Genomic DNA, 21,072 nt, shown 5'->3' on the forward strand with positions numbered 1-21,072 from the left:
TGTGGCGGGGTTGAATAAAATCCTCCCTCGTCCTGGAATCAATACATTTGTCCAAGAAATCAATGATAAGTCAGGGTAAATTATGGAGCACTGCGCTACACTGTAGTGTTAACATATATTTAGTGTTCTTAAGAATTTTATCAGTGCCATTTCTAAGAATGTATCGTATGTGGGAGTACAGCAATGTACTACACAGTGTACAGAAACAGGTTATGATTCTACATGTATGCCTGTTGGGTAAAATGTGCAAATGTGCTGTAAGACTGGCAGCTTGAGATTCACTGTGAGAAAACCACAGAATAATGATGAAGCCTCTTGAGGGAGTGCTTCTGGAGCTCTGCTGACCCCATGCCACACTGTCTGTGATATGCAATCTGTGAGGTGCTTTGCCATGTGTTTGCATTCTGGATGGTATGATGGTATGTATAGCTCACTAGCATCCAAATGGGGTCTTTTTTAAGGCAGACAAACAAAATGAGCATTCTGTTTTGCCAGTAGTGGGGGCGCGGTGGTGCAGTGGGTTGGACCGGGTCCTGCTCTCCAGTGGGTCTGGGGTTCGAGTCCCGCTTGGGGTGCCTTGCGACGGACTGGCGTCCTGTCCGGGGTGTGTCCCCTCCCCCTCCAGCCTTACGCCCTGAGTTGCTGGGTAGGCTCCGGTTCCCCGTGACCCTGTATGGGACAAGCGGTTCAGAAAGTGTGTGTGTGTGTTCTGCCAGTTACTAATGTTGGGCAGGACTCAGTAAGTGGTGCTACACTAGTAGTGCGTACTAATGATCTACAAAGAATTGCTTTGGGGGAAATACTGTCATGGATTGTGTTGTATCTTGCAGGATGAACAGAGCTGCGGCTGCCTGTTGGACTTTTATACTGCTCTCCGCATTCTTCTGTGAAACAGTCATCTGTAAAGGGGGGAGAGGTGGAGCGAGGGGGAGTGCCCGGGGCAGCGCCCGTGCATCACGCACCCGTGCCCGGTACACTGGACGGTACAGTGGGTCCCAAACGAGGGTGGCTGCTGCAGCAGCTGCTGGTGCGGCGGTAGGATTGGCCGCCGGGGGGTGGTATGCATCATCCCAGTCCCGTTCACATGACAGCTCCGAGACTTTTGGCAGCGATGAGCGGTATGGAAACTGGACCAGTGGGGACTTGTATAGTGCTAGGGCATCAACCTCGTCCACACCAGTGGCCTCATTCAGGGCTGTTGGTTCAGCCTTCTGTTTGATCCACATTTTAATACACATCAGCCTTTAGTGCAGAGTCCAGTAACAGTTAATGGGGAGTAGTTTCTTCCTTTTTACATTTCAGACAGCATTCCTATAAATAAGACAAAAATCCTAGGGGAATATATTGCTTTGTTAAAATCTATCCCGAGAACCAAAATAAGTTAAATTTTTCATAATGCACTATCATAACATCTACTGCTGTTATCAATTTTCCACTTTCACTGTGTAAAATTGCTTTAGATAGATGCTTCATACACAAGATCTGTATAATATGTAAATAAATATGCAATATGGAGGAATTAACTGCCAACTTGTGATTCGTGAAACAAGTATAAGGAAAAAATATAAATAAAAAAAAACAGAATGTGCAGTTGGATATGGTGAAGCTGGATATCTCAAAGAAACAAATTTATGGTTTTGAGAAAGTCAAAACTACCTCAGAAAAACAGGTTTCCCCTTTGCATTTCATAACTTGTTATACCAACTCTTTCAAATCAATATACAGCAGGTCCCCTACTTATGAACTTTTGAGTAGCAAACTTTTCGTTGTTAGAAACTTATTTTTTCGAAGAGAGCTAGTGTACTAACTTGAATCGTGCAACAAAATTTCACCTAATGCGCCAAGACAGCCATTCCAAATAGTAAGCACTGCCTTAAGTTTTTCAAAAGGGTGTAGAAGCAAACAACTGGTGAACAAGCTTTGGATGATCACCTGTTTCTACATCTATCACTTTTGAGCCCATCAGTCAAGTGTTGCCTCTCTGTCATTCACCGCCTGCATCTAAAAGCCCCAGCTCTGAATCGATGTGCAGTTGATATCTGCACTTCAAGATAAATAACAGCTTCCACTTTCAAAATTTCCTATAATTATGCCTATATTGGATATTAGTGAATTTTTCTGTGATGTGTAGGGTAAAAAAAAATGGTGTGTGCCTTTTTCGCTCACCAATGGGAGAGGCCGGTAGAGAGCGAGCCAGTCTGCCACGCTGCTCTGCTCCCATTCAAAAAGCTCCACTGCGGAGCTGTCCTGAGTTACTGACATTTATATTACATTTATTCATTTAGCAGATGCTGTCCTACAAAGTGAAGTGTAACTCAGCGTAAACAATTGCATTTCACTAACCGACAGATACAGAAATGTGATTTTCAAGGTATAATCAGAGTCCAGTATCAGCATTTCTGCGGGCATACAAGTAGCTGCATGTAGAGTTGATGACGAGCCCCTCATTCCCAATTAAGTTTGTAAGTAGGGGAACAACTGTTTTCTGGTGTTTGGATAGGGTTTCTGTAAATATATAGTGTTTCTGTGGTAATTTATTTTTCAAAGTTGCTTGTCCAGTTGAGGATTGCAGTGGAAACAGCCTGAGCAATGCGAGGCAGACATCCCTTAAGCTCCTTTTGGGGATCCTCAGACAACTCCAAGGCAACCGAGATGCATTTTGGAGTCTTCCTCCAGGCCTCCTGGATATACTCAGTAGGTGCATGATCCAGCTCAACTGGTTGCTCTCAGCAGTGGCTGTAGTCTGAGGACCTCACTGGGCACTGAGCTCTTCATTCTACCATAGATTTTTTAGCCAAGCTTTTCTGTGGAGAAGCCTTATTTATGCCTCTTGTAATTTAGTTTGTGTTCATTTGGTCACTCCCCAATGTTTATGAACATACGTGAGGATGGGAATGGTAAATTAAATCACCACCATCAGTTTTCTGTCTCTCTGCCAATTTGATGAGCAGTCACAATTCCCCAACATTACTTATGTAAAAGATGCCAAGAGTTGTAAATTCCTTTATCAGAAACAGTTGTTTCCCTCACTTAGAGAAAAAAGGAACCTTCCTCCAATAGACCTCAGATTTGAAGGTGCTGGCCATTGTCCTGACCATGTTGAACTCAGCTGCACAAGATGGGGCCAGGAAGATCACATAATCTGCAGACAACAGTAACTGAACCCTGTTGTCCCCAAACCAGATACTCTACAAACTTCAGCAATGCCTTCATGTTCTATCCATGAAAACAAACAGAAGTGGAGACAAGATACATCCTTGACACAGAACAATGCCAACCAACTATGAACATGCTTGACTGAATACTGAGAATATAGATAAAACTCATCTCTCACAAAGTATGGGAACTGAATGGCACTCAGCAGCAACCCTGGCACCCTATACTCCTGCAGCGCCTGCAACAGGACATGCAAAGGCACGTGGTCATTCCCAAGACACAGTATATATCTTCGGATTTTTACTCTTTGATAGAATATCCCATGGGCATCGTTTCTGAAAATGAAAACCAAGGTGCCCATCTGCCACTCTTCATGCCTCCGCCTTCCATGCAATACTGAAGAGCTACATTGCCAAGGACACCCAGAAAAATTCTGGCTTTCAACATTCCTGGAGGAATCTCTTCCACCCCTGCTGTCCTGGCACCGTGGAGTTCGCATCATTGGATGTACTGACCACTTTTGCAATTTCATGTTTTTAAAATGCTGTTGATAATACATATAATGTCGTAACCATTGTTTATTTTCTCCTGTCATGTGAAATGTTCAGTGTAAAACAATATGCTGTTAAAATATTAAACAGCCTTACGAAAATATTCTCAAAAAAGACCTTTCTATATTACATTTACAAAATACTTATATATACATGCCAAATTATATTTAGCAAACTTTAGACATTTAAACATAGTATCTGGCGAATACAGAAGTTCAAAATCTGTGTGCAATATTTTACAATAAGTAGATAAAGAATATCATTTTAGAGGACATGCTACAAAAATGTTTTCATTGTGAAAAACTTTCATGTAGCCGGTTCATTCCCATGTTATAGCTGAATTACCCAACTGTTTAAACTGGTATGTTATTTACCATTTCATCCATTATAAAGATTGTAAATCATATTTAATCTTATATTGCTGATACTGAATTTTTAGGTCATTACACTGTTAAAGTAGATTTTATGTATTCTGGTTTTCACATACTGCAACCTGCAATATTAAATGTTTTTTGTGTCTAGCTCTTGAGATAAAATGGCTTTCAAAAATTCTCTGCACCCTCTTTGAATTGCTGTCATTATTAATAGAGGAAGCCTACCTAATACTTTGTATTTTACTTTGAGTAGAATAATATAAATGAGGTGTGCTCAGTATAAGCAATCAATCTTCACTTTTACGCAATTTGCCTTTCATATATAATTAGTGTATTTTACTAACGTGTGGTTGATTACTTTCTAAGGATGCACAGCAGTTGGTAGAAGGGAAGAGAGCACATCTACAAGTGGAAATATGGTCAGAGGTAAAGCTGGCAGACACTGCAGAGGAAGAGGAAGGCAGCCACTGCAGCTACCAAAATGGTGGTCCTTGTTACACTTATGATTTAAATGCGTTTAAAACCAACAGAAGCAAAGGAGACATAAAAACATTTGTAGGCCAACAGACGTCAAGGGCAGTATGTTCTCCATTGCCTTATAAAACACAAGCTGGTCATCTACAAACTGGTCAGTTATTAGAGAGTGGGAAGCAGGACAATCACAGGTTTATAATCAGTTTTCACCCACACAGAATGACTGTTCATTCTTCTCATAATAAATACAAGCATTATTAGTTATCAGCCTAAGACAAAAATGCTTTAATTATATACATGCTATTCACACCTTATAATGAGTATTTGATTAAAATACGTCAGGAAAGTTGTATGATACAGTGGAATCAGTCCAACACCACCTTGCCGAGCTCTCCTCTTCTGAAGGCCCTGATGAAGTCATATGCTGCAGCACTATAGTTTGGCATCATAACAGTCACATCACCTGGAAAGCATACAAAGTGTGATAAAACCATAAATCCCTAAGGCCATATGACACCAACACAGCAGCTATCAGTTCTGTGTACACAGCAAGAACTATATTTTGGAGGTGCTGGAAATGAGAAACTACTCGGATTGTTATTAGGAACCCAAACTATCTAAGGCTGCCAACATGTCCCTGTACTGACAGTGCTGCTTTACTCTCCACTGACTGTACCCTTAATAGTAAACAGAATGGCACAGTGATGCAGCAGGTAATGCTGTGGTCTTACAACCCTTAGGCAGTTAGACGTTAGTTTGAGCCTGGTTCAGTATGTCATGCTTGCATGTTCTCTCTGTGTGGGTTTCCTCCAGGTGCTCTGGTTTCCTCTCACAGTGCATGTGTTTCAGGTGAACTAAACTGGCCTCTGTATGTATGTATTTGTGTGTTTACATTGCTCTAGTGTACAAATTGGTAAATACTGAAGGGACTATACTGTAGTTAATCTAGATTTGTAAGTCACTTTGGATAAACATGTCTGCTAAAAGAATAAATGCAAATATATCCAAACCACACAAATAAACAACATTTGCAGTCATGCTGAATGTCCAATTAGAATAAACAAAGCATAACAAACAATGATTTTAAAAGGGTTAAAATATGCAGCTGTTCTGTTCACATACCAACTCCAGTCAGTGCTCGAACCCGCTTGGTTTTGCCCAGCTTTACTGCAATGCGCTTCAGCACATCATGGATGTCATCACTTGGCTCCCCCAGACTGTATTTATCCACATAGCTGCAGGAAAAAAAAACCATCATTCACCTCCGTTGGAGAAGTGTAACTGCTGAGTGGCCTGCTGTCTTTGTTACATAATCACATGCAAGCATTTGAAAATTCAAGTACAGCTAAAAATTACCTGAACTGTCCCAGTCTGTTTAAAGTAAACAGTAAATAATCTGCCATGACATCTTCACCAACCAAATGGTCCAAAATTGTCCCTGCAGAGCAAATTGGTCAATGTTAGGCATACTATTTGCCTGAAAGCTCTCACACAAGAGTTTCATAGAAGGACCATTATTCATAAGCCTTAAATTGTCTCAGTTCCAGCAGCAATTCATACACATTCCAGTTGGAATTAAAATAGCCACACACTCACCACACAATGCCAGTTTCATTCCAGTCTCTACACTTTCAATTTTTGGAGGAAGTACCCCTGGGGTGTCCAGCAAATACATTCTGGGCCTTTCACAGATCTGCAGTAACGATCAAAAAGGTCAGAAAGGTTACATTCCTAAGTATTACAACATTCAGAGCACCTCAGGCAAATCAGTGTTAATATTTACCTGGATTCTGTTTAGGACTGCTCTAGTTATACCTGGTTCACCTCCAACTTTGGAAGCTCTACCTGAAATCAGTGCAGAAACAGTCACAGTGGACGATAAAAAAAAAAAAGAAATCACTAAATACAGACAGGAAATCAACTTATGTAACATACACATGGGAATTGACTCAAATTTTAAAAATGTATGAGACAAATAGCACTTTTTTTGATACAATAGACTGCAGAAACTAATAAAACAGACCACTGATGGAATAGTTTTCATACACTACCTTTCTTTAAGTGTATTCTTCTCAGTGCATTTATCAGCGATGACTTTCCAACATTCGGCACTCCAATTACCATTAGGCAGAAATCCCATTCCTGCAAGTCATTCAAAGGCAAAAACTGAAATAATTAAACCAGCTGCCTGAACAGACTAAAATACTCCTACCAGCTTTCACAAAACCAGAGCACTTCAAAGTTCTCTGCTTTGTTATAACACTTATCATACTCAAATTAACAACACAGATGAACACCAAAAACCACGACAAAGTGTACCTGCCTGAATTATATAGCTCTAAACACACACCCCCGCTCTGTGTCAGTGCTTCCCCAGCCATGAACATGCAGACCGCCTCACCTCCTCCCTGTGAAAGCGGGGGCCACTTCCAATCATGTCTGTCACAAGAGGGACTACCTATAAGAGATGACACGGCACTGAACAGACTCATTTGTCAAGTCTGATCCGCGCATTAATGCAATGATCACAATGATTTACGCCAATTTAGAATCAACTTCTCCTTTAATCTACATTTACACATTCACCAGACGCTTTTTTCCACAGCGAGGTACATCTCAGAGAAATACAATTTGTGCATTATATTAGGAGAGAGACATAGTTGTAGATGTGCGATTCTTAAGTTAGTTTCTTTCCACTATATGTACCAGTTCATCATGCGAGTAGCTGCATAAAACTCAGGATAGACAAATCCTGATCACCTTCCTACAATTTTTTTTTTGAGATACACGAACATTTACTTACAATACGGGAGTTGCAGCATGTGTAAAGATTTATCCAGGCATGATCGTAAAGTATGGTGCATGAACATTTACACCTTACATGACCTTAAGAGATCATGAGTGAAGTTGAGTCTGAAAGAGGTGAGTTTTCAGACCCTTTTTAAATGTGGACAGAGTTTCAAGTTTTAGGTTTAATGTCATAGGTATAAGTACTGTGTACAAGTATCATGAAATTCTTCTTGAATGCTTCTCCACAGACTATGGACAAAGACAGAGACAATACAAATACTGCACAAAGCAAAACAGTGACAATGACAGTGAGTAATGCAATAGCAATAACAAAAAAATAACGGTAACAGTAATAACAATAATGCCACTAGAAAGCCAGAGAACTCAGAACGAGAGAATGAGAATGCTTAAAGTGGCAGTGTAATTTACCAATGTTCTTGGATGGAGCAGTCCAACTCTAGTTACTACAGGTGGCACATTGGTGAGTGTTGCATACTCTTACAGCACTGGGGTAAAAGCTGTTCCTGTACCTAGCAATGCGGGTTTGAATAGACCTGAGCCGCTTTGCAGATGGCAGAGAAGAGAAAAGTGCCCTTGCTGGGTGACTATGATCTTTCATGATGCGCATCATCTTTCTGCGGAAGCGTGTGGTGTAGGTGTCCTGGACTGCTGGTAGCTGTGTGCCGATGATTCCCTGAGCCGTTTTGACCACCCTCTATAAGGCTTTCTTGTCCTGTATGGAGCAGCTGCCCCACCAGGATGTAATACACCCTGTGAGGACGGACTCCACAGCACACCTGTAGAAAGTGGTGAGGACTGTAGTGGATATCCGGGCTTTCTTCAGACGCCTGAGGAAGTGGAGACGTTGATGGGCCTTTTTGATGGTTGACGCTGTGTGCTCAGTCCACGTGAGTTTGGCAGTGAGGTTGACTCCTAGGAATCTGAAGCTGTTGACCCTCTCTACAACATCCCCTCCTATGCAGATGGGTGCATGAACCGTATCCTGTCTCCTGAAGTTTCAGCAGTTCTGAGTGAGAGGGGAGGTCACTCCACCACAACGGAGCCAGAACCGAGAACCTCCATGCTCTACCTTTCGTGCATAACCTTCCCGATTTCATTCTCACCTTCTTCAGGTTCTCATCATTGTGCTGGACGCAGCTGGTGAACAGGACATTCCTCACACCATCTTTCTTCAGACCTCTTAGAATTCTCTGCGAGACCAAGTGCATAGTGCCTTCAGGCAAATCCATGGAGTTATTTATACTGAGAAAAACAACTCCCATCAGCGCAACAGCTCCGCAGCACAGCCTTTTCCATAGATAAACATTACGTGCACAGGATGCCTGACAGCGTTTACTCATAAGTGCGACTACAAAACACCACATTACCTGCTGACTTGAAGAATCCGCTAGATCCATTTTATTCAATATCAGTAAGTGCGGCCGGATGTTTAGACTTTCCTGAAAGAGAGGATTTCTCCCGGAGAAAGGTATGTATTCCAATTAAAGAAGCAAATTAATATTTTGGTTTGGCATTACCTCACAGCAGACAGAGTATGTATATGGGTTTTTTTTTCAAATTTGTGTCAGTGCTATGAAACCTAGGGGCTGAGTCAGTGTTGGTTTGCATGTCCACTTCACTATGCTCATTTTCACCTGCCTACACTCGATTCCACTATTTTATCTAAGTTTTCTCTCTGTCTCCTTATTATAACGGTATTTAAGAGGTTTAAATACATCGCCAACACCGCCGCGAACAGGAGGAGTGTATGTAAAGGTGCAGTGCTTGTAAAAACGACCCAGTGTGAGGGGAGGACAGGTGTCCTGTGGGGCAAAAGAAACGGCCCCACGTCACAGGATATTCTGGCGTCGTGGATTTCTATGACACAGTCCACCTTCCGGAGACTGGCTTTCATCTGCCGCAGTCCTGCGGAGAGACACAGAGTCCTGGTGACACCGCGCGCCGCAACAAGGGCTGCGCATGTGTGCGAAGGCGGTAAAAGTGTGTTTCCCGCAGCGCGTGCGGGAGGTCGGGCGAACCGGAAGACCAGTGATTGGGTACTCACCCTTCGCCATGTGGCCTGGAAACCAATGAGCGACCTCCCGACCGCCGAAGTCGAACACTTCTCTGAATGTGGAAGCGTTTTGGAGCACGCGCTGCAGCTTCATTCTGATTTTTTTTCTAAGTTCACAACCAAAATACGTGCACGAGACCGTTTCGCTCGGCTCGCCTTTGACCTGGTGCCGCAGCTTAACGCTCCGGGTGTAACAACTTGAACTGTCATACAGACGGTTCCGCAGTGTAAAGTTCTCATCATGTTCAGGCAGCCGTGACTTACTTGCAGCGAAGCGTTCCGGGGAACAGTTAAAATATTAATCAGCTGTGGACATATACGACCTGTAATTTGAAACGTTGTTCAAGCATATCCATTAAAAATGTAAAAGGAAAGTCTCAGTGGAATTCAGTTCGCTGTGTGGTTCCTTGCCTTCACGTCGTGATAGGACTTAGTTGAGTTCCATACATTTTTGCTAGTTACAGGTATGTGATATGGAGGAAACGTTACGTTAAGCTGATACAAATAAGAACATTAATATTTATTCAGGCTAAACTAGTTTGTGAGAACCCTTCTTTTGTGGTACAAAAATATTAACTTAGGCGTTATTCAAATGTATTATACTGTCGCTTATGATCCTTCTGTCACAGAACCCATAAATACATAAGAATAAAAGAAAGTTCACAAACATGTAAACATAAAATTGTCAAATCCTTTATTTCTGCATACTGGAGTGATTTCAAGTGATTCCAAATAGTCTAAAAAATATAAAGAATCGATAATACTGGCGTTATTTTCAAGGATAATCTCACCAGAGACAAAATAGAAAGTATGAAGAGCTACAAAAAACTTAAGTACCACTGATTAGTAAGGCTGAATAACTGTGCAAAAATTACAAGTGAGTGACAGAGATGATCAAACAGATTTTTAAAGCTTTTCATTACTTCTCATAACCAAGGGCAGAGGAGTACAGTCAATATAAGGTGGACACTTAGGACCAGGGAGATTTGGGGTCAGCTTTTTGTAATCTATGTCATTTCAAAGAACAATATGAGAAAATAAAATTGAAGAGGATTTTAAAAACAAAAAAAAAAAATTGCAATCTGCCCTTTCTTTTATTGTAATAAAGACAATATTAAGACTCTGATAAAACAAATATCTCTGAAGGCAGACTAGCAAAATGACCCAAATCAGTTATTTATACAGCTAACCTGAGTTACTCAGTGATAACCAACTAGATCCTTGAGACTACAAGTAATTGCTAACTCAGACACTAAGTTTACCTGTTTGTTCACATATGTGAACAGATTTTGCAATGTTTTACAGTATTTACAGGTAATGTGTCAGATACATAACGGGAAACATTGCTGAAACTTTCTGATTGCTTTTTAACACCAGACACACAAATGCAATATGCGGAAAATAGGGTGTGATTCTGGAGTCAGAATGGAATTGTATAGGTTACAGGTTAGTGTTGCACTTGGTATCTCTCACTCTCAGCCAGCTGAGGTGAAAACGTTGAAATATTTTCTAATATAAGTTCCACGATTAAAAGAAGGCACAATCTTTCTGCTTCCCTGCTCCTCCTGTCCCCTGTCCATGTTCCTCTTATGCCCTCGTTCATAACTTTTTATCTTTTGTTAAAACTCCATATTGAACACCTCAGTACATGAATTGTTTTGAAATCACTGTCTCTGAGGTCAAAAATTTTCTTGCTGCATTTCATATCAAAGTGCATAAATTCTGCATTTACAACTTTGAACCACCAGTTTCTGGGAAGGTAAGAGGGGCATAATGTGAGATAATCCTCTCAGCCTCCCTCCAGCCAGCCAGCAGGGCTCCGTGGACCGTGGAAAAGAATGGCTGGCTTGTTGCCTCCCCTCCAAACAGCACCTGTAATGGCTGAAGTGACATGTCCCATGTAAGATGGATGAGCAATCTGATACTACTCACACAGTCCCAAGGTTTTTCAGCGGTAATACCTTTGACTGTGATCCTTTCAGTGGAAGCGGCTCTGCCAGGTTTTCAATGTCTTGGCCACAACATCCCTTGGCAACATATGTATAGGACCCATATGTGTATGGATCATGGTACCACTGGGATCGCAGGACTCTCTTTGGTGTAATTGTTGGATTTCCTGCAAAGTAAAATCACTAGTTGACTCTTCTGAACAGCAAAGATTCAAGTGTATGAACTCACTCATCCACTTTCCTTAACCACTTGTTTATGTCAGGGTGACAGCAGCAAGTTTCTTACATAAAAATTCAATTATGTTCAACTTAAAATTAGCGGGTTTACAACACACGCAATTCTCCCAAAATGTCACTGACGATGATACCAGAGACATTTGAATCCTACAGCTGTTGAACAGACGATCCAAAGCAAAAAGGAGCAAACTGTGGGTGTCTGAAGCTCACCTGTGAACCTGCGAATGAGTTGCGTAACAGCACTTTCCAGTTCCATCTGTGACAATGCCTCCATGTACTCCGACTCGCAACCAGCGATCCAGCCACATAGCATATGGCCATACCTGGGTGGGGAGTGAAGAACAGCCACAGATTCAAGGTTTTTTCCAACACTGATTAACAGAAACTGAGATAAGTCTGCAGTTCCACCTCAATATGTTGTTATGTCTTCTTCTTAAAGAAATACTGTGAAATCAAGCAGTCCTGCCTAGGATCCCGTTGAGATTAGCCCATCTTCTATTGCATATTTTCTGTCAATAAATGTATGTTTGACATAAACAGTAATATGTGTCATGGTATGAAAACCATAAATGTTGTGTGCTGTCCTGTACCTTACCTTTCGGCAGGACTCATCACAGTGAACCCAAACAGCTTCTTCATCCAGAACCTCTCCAAGTCAGATACAACATCTGAGAGCTCAGTTTCATCCTCCCAGAGGAAAAATATGATCTCACAATCTGGCTCCCAGAAGGGCTCCTCAAATTCCAGGAAAATCTTGTTGTTGGTGCCAAATCCCAAATTCTGGATGGACTCAACTTTCTGTGGAGGCATCTCGGGGCTCAGAAGGGTCTTTTGCTTCCGCTTCAAGACACCTTTCAAACAACAGAAAGTTAGAATTTCAACAGCAGTAAAAATTTACTTTGATTTTGTACTTTTCACACTATTAAACTATATTTTTTCCTCTAACTTTATTAGATGATGATCCAAACAATATCATAAAGCAACAGGTGGTGCACATGGAACGAGTGAACTCGAGATCACACCTAGTGAAACGGTTAAAATGACATGGTCTGCTGGGATCGTTTCTCCATCGTCACATTCCACTAGGACTGGAAATGTCTTTCCACTGTTTTTGGCTTTTTGGTCAGTGCAGTTCCAATGGATGCATTTGACTGGCTTGTTGTAGGACACTATGTCTTTCGGTAGGTCCTGAATCATGCAGCGGATTAAGCCTTCATAACCACTGGAAGATAGAAACAATCAATAAACTGTTCATGCAAACATAATGTGAGTAATTCAATTGAATTTTGAAAAAAATGCGGGAAGGTGGCAGGAGAGCGATGAGCCTAAGGGTTAAGAAACTAGACTTGTGGCCATGAAGTGCCTAGGAAAGACCTTACAGATGAGCAGTTTGTGTGTCTTTCATAAAAAAAAAACAGAATTTCTGAAACATAAGTGAGTCAAATTTCAGTACAGTAATCAGTAATTTTCAAAGATTTATGAATAAGATTATCTATACTGTTAATAACACAAAGTGTTACCCAGGAAAGGTGCAGTCCAACCCTGGCAGGGTCTTGTACATCCCAAAGGACTTCAGGCAAACATCATCCATAGTGTGAGTCCCGCTGACACAGCACTCTGCCTTCAGAAGTGTGTTCACCACAGCCAGCCTAAGCTCTTTGGTGCCTTTGTCCACCTGCTCTTCACCCAAGGCTTCCAGAGCCTTGCTCTTTATGAACTCTCCCACACTTCGTGCAGGCAAGTGTTCGTGGTCTTGGGCAAAGAACCCCTGACTCTCTTGCAAGAGGCTCATATAGACCATGGCGGCCGGTTTCGTTAGGTCCACAGACACTTTCCGTCCAGAACTGGAGAACCAGTTGGGCACAAACGGAGGGTGCCCATCCACATCAATGGACTGGTTCTCCTCTGTAGTGGACTTTTCATCCAAAAGACCATAATTACAGGCCAGACGGAACACCGGGTTCTCCTGGCATGGACCATGGATCCAGTTGGCACCAATCTCTAGAAACTTGCCACCTTAGAAAAAGCACAGAAGTATTCTTTTTTTATTATTACTGAACAACAGCAGAGGCAGTCTGGAGGTTCTCTAAAAACCTGACAGTTCCATTCATCTTTATTGTTACTTAAAGGCAGGAAAACAAAGAAGCTCAAGGTACATCTCTCTCTCACAGACACACACAGATCGTGACTACAACAAAATCTCTGCGAAATTACGCAATTTAAGCAGGCAGAAAAAGAGGAAACGTGACTAAAGCTGTTCGCAGTGGAAATAGGGCACAGTCATAAATGAACGTGGAGCTGCTCTCGCAGGGATGTGGTGGACGTGTCCCCAACGTACAGCATTCTACGCGCGCGCGCGTTAGCCATGATCTTCCTCGAGCCGCTACGTAATACCAGCAACATTGTACAGCCAAGTTATTGATCCAGACACTTGAACAGAAAGTAAGTCACAAATCCGCAACAGTTCGAGCGTAAAGCCCCGCACTATCTGTCCCGCGCTTGTCCCAGGCAACCGGTCGTCGCGCTCCCCCGTCACTCTCGCGGTACCGACCGAGCTCTGTCACGCTCGCCACCCACCCCAGAGAGCCGTCTTGATCCGTCCCCCGGCTCGGTCGCTCGCCTCCACCACGCGCACGTTGTGGAAGCCGTGCTGCACGAGGCGCAGAGCGGCTCCTAAGCCGGACATGCCGCATCCCACAATGACGACGTGCGAGTCGAGTCCCTGAAGGAAAGCCATGGCCGCGGGGAGAGGAAGCAGGAAGACGAGCTCGGACCGAAGAGAAAGCAACCGAAGAGACCCAAGAGAGCGGCGTCCGTCCGCGCGCTCCGCGTCTCGCGCAGATGAAGAGTGAAGCGCAGCGGCAGCGTGTCACACGTTCCCGTTTCTCGTGACTCTCCTTCCTGTACCGACAGTCCCAGTTCCTCCTCGCGCGCCGGGACCACCGTGAACTAAATTACGTGGCGATGGCGTCAACTTCTTAGGAGCCCCGCGTTGCTCATCGCGTTGTAACCACTGTTACACTGGTGTACGTGCCATATTTCACATTCATTTCCAGACATTTTTTCATTTTTAATGTGACCCTTAGGCTTAACTCTTACTCTGTTGTCGCTTCCTGCCCGAACGGGACATTATAGTTGTGTTCCTGTCGAAAAAAGCACATAATATAATACTAGGATTACTGTACTGTACAGTCTCGAAGCAAAAAACACACAATATCTAAATAACTGCAAGAAAATACCAACCCAAACACATTTTAATGACAATCAAGCAATGAGTTGAACCAGAACGGAAGTCTGAAGCAGTTTCTTTACTTTGAAGTTTTGATTTTAGGTCCCTTGTACATGACCAAGGCGTAAGGTGGAGAAGCATAGCTGTGTTGCTGGGACATAACTAGTGATCAGGTCTTGTGTATATTAGAGAACAGATCCATTGTTGGTCTTGTAGGCCATAGCCAGAGTCTTGAACTTACATTTACATTTATTTAGCACACGCTTTTCTCCAAAGCGACATCCAATTAACTCTATGAAGTGTTACTAGCCCACACGCCTTACATCACCAAGGTGACTTACACTGCTAGATACACTACTAACAATGGGTAACTCATCTATACATCAGTGAAACACACTCTCTCTGTGTCACTCACACACCATGGGGGAACCTGAACAGCATGTCTTTGGACTGTGGGAGGAAACCCACGCAAACACGGGGAGAACATGCAAACTTGATGAGGGCAGTGACAGGAAGCCAATGGAGAGAGACGAAGGCTGTGATACATGGGAACACTTTGCTAGGTGAAACGCAACTAATGCAGGATCATTCAGGTGAGAAAGAGAAAACCGGAGGGAGCTGATGGCGGAGGCTGGAAGAACGGACAGGAAAGAACTGCAGTAGTCCAGGAGGGATATTACCATGGCCTGGACCAGAAGTTTCAAGATAAGGGGGGTCCTCTAGGTATTATGTTATACATATCTGTAGGACTGGGTTATGGCTTTTATGGCTCTTGACCAGTGAAGAGAATGAAATTACATTTACATTTATTCATGTCTGTCTGTCCAAACCACTCACCCCATACAGGGCACGGGGAACTGGAGTCTAACCCGGCACACAGGGCGTAAGGCCAGAGGGGGAGGGGACACACCCAGGACGGGACACCAGTCCATTGCAAGGCACCCCAAGCAGGACTCGAACCCCAAACCCACCGAAGAGCAGGACAAGGACCAACCCACTGCACCACTGCACCACCGCACCCCCTTGCATTTATTCATGTAGTAGACGATTTTCTCCAAAGCGACGTACATCTCGTAGAAAATACAATGCGTGCATTACATTAACAGGAAGTGAGACATAAATGCACGGGTGCGGTGGCGCAGTGGGTTGGACCGGGTCCTGCTCTCCCGTGGGTCTGGGGTTCAAGTCCCGCTTGGGGTGCCTTGCGATGGACTGGCGTCCCGTCCTGGGTGTGCCCTCTCCCCCTCCGGCCTTATGCCCTGTGTTGCTGGGTAGGCTCCGGTTCCCCACGACCCCGTATGGGACAAGCGGTTCAGAAAGTGCGTGTGTGTGTGTAAAGAAGTGCTATGTGATCATACCAGTAATAAATCATAACATTTTGACCTTGAGCCCTTGCTCTATGTGCACTTACGCAGAGCAGTTTCAGCATTGTCTCTCTCTATATTGCCGTGATCCAGCGCTCTTCATAAAACACAAATACATTTATCCACCAACATTATAGGAATCTAGCCCTTAATTCTGTTGAAAAGGTTCAGCTGAATATGCTATTAATGCACAAAATTTAGTGTAATACAGTAGAGTATCAGTGCCTTTAATATACCACACAGAGGCGCCACACAACAACAAAGCATTGCCTCTGCAAGAGCCAGGAAACATGTTTTTACACAAATCCCAGGGAAATACTATTTTCTGGTGCATTTGGCTGTTGCATGCTTACAGTATCCTGAGGTATTACACAAAACACTGGAGCACATGGACAAGAAGTTCTATAAACACCTTTTGTGGAGCGAAAGAACAGTAGACAAAGACAGCATTATTAGCTCCATGGAAAATCATTACTGGCATGGGACTGTTGACTATAGTTTTGGGTAATGCTTTTTGGATAGCTGGAGCTTCTCCAAAAATATTTTACAGATGGAAAAGTGATGGTATGTTAAGATCAGTTGATTTTATGAACTAAAGTTTATTGCAGGCAGCACAGTGGGTAGCGCTGATCCCACACAGCACCTGGGCTGTGTATTCAAAATAGGATTTATTTGGGTTCAGTGTGTGTGGGGTTTGCATGAGTTCCCCCTAGGTGCTCTGGTTTCCTCTCGCGGTCTAAAGACGTGCATATCACGTAAACCCACGACTCAAAAATACCTGTGTTTGACTGAGAGTGTGCGATTGCCTAGCTATGGAGCGACATCCTCGTGCCCCACAGTTCCGGGATTGTCTTGAGGTCACTGTGACCCTGCATCAGACAAGTGGTTAATAATAGTTTCCCTTTGATATCTATGAAGTCTAGATCGTTCCATTTCAGACCCTCAGCACTACTGTATACGGAATATTTTGCTGGCATTGTAAGGTTAATGCAAGGCTCCAAATGATTTAATAATTTCTAAAGAAAACATTTTTTTAAACCTTTGCTTACATACACAGATCAGTCTCTAGATTTCCCAATGGTCAACATTTAAGGAAAATTAATTGAAATGACAAGGTGCAATATTCATAGCTGACTTATTTAATATGGAATGACTATATAGTAGGAATAGGGGGGCATGGAGGGTCTTGGGTTCGACTCCCTCTTGGGGTGCCTTGTGACTGCCGGGTTAGGCTCCAGTTCGCCGCCACACTGCTTGGGACAAGCAGTTTCAGCCTGTTTGTGTGTGTGTATATGTATAGTAGGAAAAGTACATGCTATCATATATGTAGAGTATTATTTTTGACATCTGGATTATCTGAACATGCAATGCATAATTCAGTTTGGTTAATAAGAATGTTTTCTGTTTGTCTTTACTGCTCCAGTCATACTGTACGGCACAGCTAGTAGCATAGTAGTTAGCGCTACTACCTTCGGACACAAAGGTTGCAGGTTCGATTTCCACATCCAGCTGTAGTACCCTTGAGCGAGGTACTTACCTTATATTGCTCCAGTAAAGAAAAAAAATTACCCAGCTGTATAAATGGGTCCATAATTGCACGTACCTTAACATTGTAAGTCGCTTTGGAGAAAAGTGTCAGCTAAATGAGTAAATGTAGTCGTGATGGTACCCAACTCTATTAAAAAAGGTTTGAAGTGTTTTGTCTTTAAATTTCACTTCCTACTGGGAGAGGAAATGAGCTCTAGTAAGAGTTTCTGTTCCTCTGTATTGTGTGCATTGTGTGATAATGGGTGGAGGGGTGTTAGGCATTGAATTTAGCTCATACATTCACATAGCCGCCCTGGAAAAGCACATGAGAACAGCCTGTAAAGTTACTGGCCAAACAATAAACAACAGTGCTCTACCCTAATGGTGGGAATTTAGGAAATGATTAAGAGTACTGATGTGTGTAATCGTCATCTCAGGGCACAGAGAACATGACCGGAGATCTCAAGTTCTGCGTGAAGGAATCGGCAGAATCTAGCCTGCCATCTGAAGTGAGAATACATTTACATTACATTTACATTTATTCATTTAGCTGACGCTAGAATAACCCATATGGATAAAAAAGCCAGCAAACAGATTATGGTACATAACTGAGAAATACCTTACCCAGGCTATTGTGCAGTTCTCTGTGAGAAAGCCTTGTTAGCTACACTTCTTGACATGTGAAGAATTATAATTCTTAAAAACTGATTATTTATAAGTATCAAAGGGTTAGAATGTGGAAGGGCAAAAGGGTGACTGTTTCATCAGGCAAATCTGATCACTTGTGTACCGTGATGTAGCCTAAACTAGGAGATGATCCCTCTAAACAACCCATCCCTTCAGACACAATTCTGTACCATAACAATAGTAGAAATATGAAAAGAATCTTTATTTAAAATTCAAAATGCAATTTATATGGGTCCACTGGAATATTATATACTAGATACTTAGCTTTGTGACTATTGTAAAGGCAAAATCTTTCTACCAAGACAGCATAGTTATATCTGAGCCATAAACATACAATATACACTTATAAGTCCGCAGACCTGTAGCAATTCTATAGCAAAAATGTGTTCCCTTCTTCTTCTTGACTCTTTCAGAGCAAACTGTGATAGGGACATGGTGGAACAGTAGTTTAAGCTGCAATGGGCTTGGCTGGGTCCTGCTCTCCTGTGGGTCTGGGGTTCGAGTCCTGCTTAGGGTACCTTGCGACAGACTGGCATTCTGTCCTAGGTGCGTCCCCTCCCACTTCGGCTTTATGCCTCGTGTTGCTGGGATAGGCTCTGGCTTGGCACGACCCCACTTGGGACAAGCGGTTTCAGACAGCGTGTGTGGTTGCCCGTAGTTTAAGCTGGTTCTTCACAGCTCCTGAGCTGGATGGTAGGTGTGAAGTTTGAGTCCAGCTCAGGGTGTATGCCGTTTGCATGTTTTCCTCCGTTTGCACCCCGCAGACATGCATGAAAGAAGGCAACAGCAAAACAGATCCTTTCCCTTTTGCCTTGGAAACCAAGAAAGTGGATGCTATGAGTTAACGATGGCACTTCCATTTATAAATTCTGAACTATCAAAAAATATCTACCCTTTCAGTGTCACTCAAGGTTAATGTAAAATTCACCATAGTTTGAGTGGATCAGTGTTTTTATTGTGTCAGTGTAAATTTAATGAGGGATTTTTCTGTTGTAAATATTAAAAAAAATATTTAAAATATAAAAATATATAATTTACTTAATATGACATACCTCATATTTCCAGAAGATAGCTGTAGTAAGGGGTCCTTAAATATGACCCATTTAAAAAATCTGGAGTCAGATGCTTTTGTAATTATAACTATATGTCACTTATGTATAAAAGGTCACATTTTCTTTGCAGTGCTGTGGTTCTCACAGTTTTGAGAAGACAAATATTTGTGAACAATGCTGGTGCCTTTCTTGATTTTAAAGGGTTTTTAAGAGTATGTTTTGGGACAAACGGTTTTAAATGCTGGATTTACAGCTTCATCTTTTCAAATATTGCTTGGCATCTTCTCACGAGTGGCCAGAGGTCTCAGAGATGTCCTTGAGTCGCTGCATGATCATGGACTTCAGGGTACTGTATCTGTCAAAGTAGGGATGACCTGCAGTCAGGAGAACTGATCTTTGCTCGTGTTGCTGGTATCACATGTAGGAAAGCCCCAGCACGCAAACAGAGGACCAAATTCACTCCCCCACCCACCCCCTATATTCCCAGCTGCATTATGCTGAGAAGAGACATAGCCTAGTCAATAAAACTGGCTTGTTCACAAGGCCTTTTTATCTGTATGCCTTTTGTTGTAAATTCTTAACAATTACAACTGAACCCCACAACATCCTAAGCACAAGATGCATGAGAACTTGTCACTTACTTCCTTGTCAGCTTTGAAATTTCTCTCTCCTCCTCTTCCTTCAGTTTTTCAACAAAGCTATCCAACACAGGTATTTCGAACTTTATGTACTGTGCAACCTAGAATGATAAAATAAGCAACAGTTTAAAACGCACAAATCATCAGAAACTGCTTGCCTCATACGGGGGTCGCGGGGAGCTGGAGCCTAATCCGGCAACACAGGGTATAGGGCTGGAGGGGGAGGGGATGCACCCAGGAGGGGACGCCAGTCCATTGCAAGGCACCCCCAGCGGGACTCGAACCCCAGACCCACCGGAGAGCAAGACCCAGCCAAACCCACTGCGCCACCACACCCCCCACTTTAAAACAATATTTTTTAAAAACATTCTTTTACGTTTTATTCTTAGTAACGCAAGGGAAATGTACAGTAATTCAACAACGTCACATGCTTGTGCTAAAACTGTCAAAGTAATACCGTGTTTGAGCCAAGAACATATTACTGTTAGCGTTCCTCAAACAGGAAAGAGACCGAAAGCATTCTAGGAAAAGCTCACCTTTCTACAATTTTGAAAACCATTATCAATCTGTTATGTAAGAAAATACAGTACAGTGCAAGAGATGGACTCACATCACAAGTAACCTCTTCGCCCAGATCCCTTTCCATCAGGAATATCTTGGCTATTTTTTCACAAGGGCCATAGAGTAAACGAGAAATCAATGGGTAATCCGTGCATTTTAGTCTTGTTCTCTCTGAAACAGATAAACATTTAAATGCATACCTATAACCCATAAGCTGAAAGAGCACACATAAATTTAAGTAAAGGGAAATAGGTTTCCAAGTATTGCCTGAAAGCTTCACACATACATTTAAAACTAGACATACAGTATTGTTGACCAATAGGGGAAACTGTTAAACTCCTGGATCATCGGTTTGGGAAACCTAAAATACTAAAGTTCACCTCTAGTGAAAAATTGAAATTTCTGAGCA

At 42.6% G+C, this 21,072-nt stretch overlaps 3 protein-coding genes across 6 annotated transcripts in view; all 3 read right to left on the reverse strand.

Annotated features, from left to right (window-relative positions):
- Positions 1-4,819: 4,819 nt before the first annotated feature.
- mtg1 (mitochondrial ribosome-associated GTPase 1) lies at positions 4,820-9,590 on the reverse strand. Of its 2 annotated transcripts, XM_018725159.2 has the most exons (11): positions 9,411-9,590; positions 9,207-9,271; positions 8,734-8,838; positions 8,470-8,556; positions 6,957-7,013; positions 6,607-6,697; positions 6,339-6,400; positions 6,152-6,248; positions 5,912-5,993; positions 5,678-5,790; positions 4,820-5,018 (listed from the first exon to the last, which is right to left on the reverse strand). In XM_018725159.2, the coding sequence occupies exons 1-11, from the start codon at positions 9,511-9,513 to the stop codon at positions 4,921-4,923; spliced, it is 960 nt and encodes a 319-aa protein (XP_018580675.1). In that variant the 5' UTR covers positions 9,514-9,590; the 3' UTR covers positions 4,820-4,920. The 2 variants fall into 2 exon arrangements, with proteins under 2 accessions (XP_018580675.1, XP_018580674.1); XM_018725158.2 differs by having other exon boundaries at positions 8,470-8,838.
- Positions 9,591-10,126: 536 nt separating this feature from the next.
- Positions 10,127-14,691, reverse strand: paox (polyamine oxidase). The gene is made up of 7 exons (XM_018725157.2): positions 14,183-14,691; positions 13,126-13,621; positions 12,628-12,827; positions 12,201-12,456; positions 11,816-11,928; positions 11,381-11,535; positions 10,127-11,300 (listed from the first exon to the last, which is right to left on the reverse strand). Exons 1-7 carry the CDS (start codon positions 14,340-14,342, stop codon positions 11,148-11,150), a joined length of 1,533 nt encoding a protein of 510 aa, XP_018580673.1. The 5' UTR covers positions 14,343-14,691; the 3' UTR covers positions 10,127-11,147.
- Positions 14,692-18,993: 4,302 nt separating this feature from the next.
- Positions 18,994-21,072, reverse strand: part of rassf4a (Ras association domain family member 4a) — a 34,828-nt gene continuing 32,749 nt past the window's right edge. For 2 of the 3 annotated variants that reach the window (XM_029254104.1, XM_029254103.1), the window contains exons 9-12: positions 20,713-20,834; positions 20,106-20,203; positions 19,465-19,819; positions 18,994-19,223 (exon numbers count right to left, since the gene is read on the reverse strand). In XM_029254104.1, coding sequence (XP_029109937.1) covers positions 19,750-19,819; positions 20,106-20,203; positions 20,713-20,834 — 290 coding nt within the window. In that variant the 3' untranslated portion in view covers positions 18,994-19,223; positions 19,465-19,749. The remainder of the gene's footprint in view (positions 19,224-19,464; positions 19,820-20,105; positions 20,204-20,712; positions 20,835-21,072) is intronic. The other variant, XM_029254105.1, reaches the window with a different exon arrangement.

This window comes from Scleropages formosus, chromosome 8 (assembly GCF_900964775.1).
Source record: "Scleropages formosus chromosome 8, fSclFor1.1, whole genome shotgun sequence".
In the NCBI taxonomy this organism is placed as follows: domain Eukaryota; kingdom Metazoa; phylum Chordata; class Actinopteri; order Osteoglossiformes; family Osteoglossidae; genus Scleropages; species Scleropages formosus.

What these genes read in the sequence shown, in the direction of transcription:
- paox (XM_018725157.2), bottom strand. Translation starts at nt 14,342, where the DNA reads ATGGCTTTCCTTCAGGGACTCGACTCGCACGTCGTCATTGTGGGATGC. An exon ending in GATCAAGACGGCTCTCTGGG is followed by an intron (nt 13,622 to 14,182) that starts GTGGGTGGCGAG and finishes GCTTTTTCTAAG; the next exon opens with GTGGCAAGTTTCTAGAGATT. An exon ending in ACTCATTCGCAGGTTCACAG is followed by an intron (nt 11,536 to 11,815) that starts GTGAGCTTCAGA and finishes TTTACTTTGCAG; the next exon opens with GAAATCCAACAATTACACCA.
- mtg1 (XM_018725158.2), bottom strand. Translation starts at nt 9,513, where the DNA reads ATGAAGCTGCAGCGCGTGCTCCAAAACGCTTCCACATTCAGAGAAGTG. An exon ending in CCCGCTTTCACAGGGAGGAG is followed by an intron (nt 6,698 to 6,956) that starts GTGAGGCGGTCT and finishes AATGACTTGCAG; the next exon opens with GAATGGGATTTCTGCCTAAT. An exon ending in AACAGACTGGGACAGTTCAG is followed by an intron (nt 5,791 to 5,911) that starts GTAATTTTTAGC and finishes TTTTTCCTGCAG; the next exon opens with CTATGTGGATAAATACAGTC.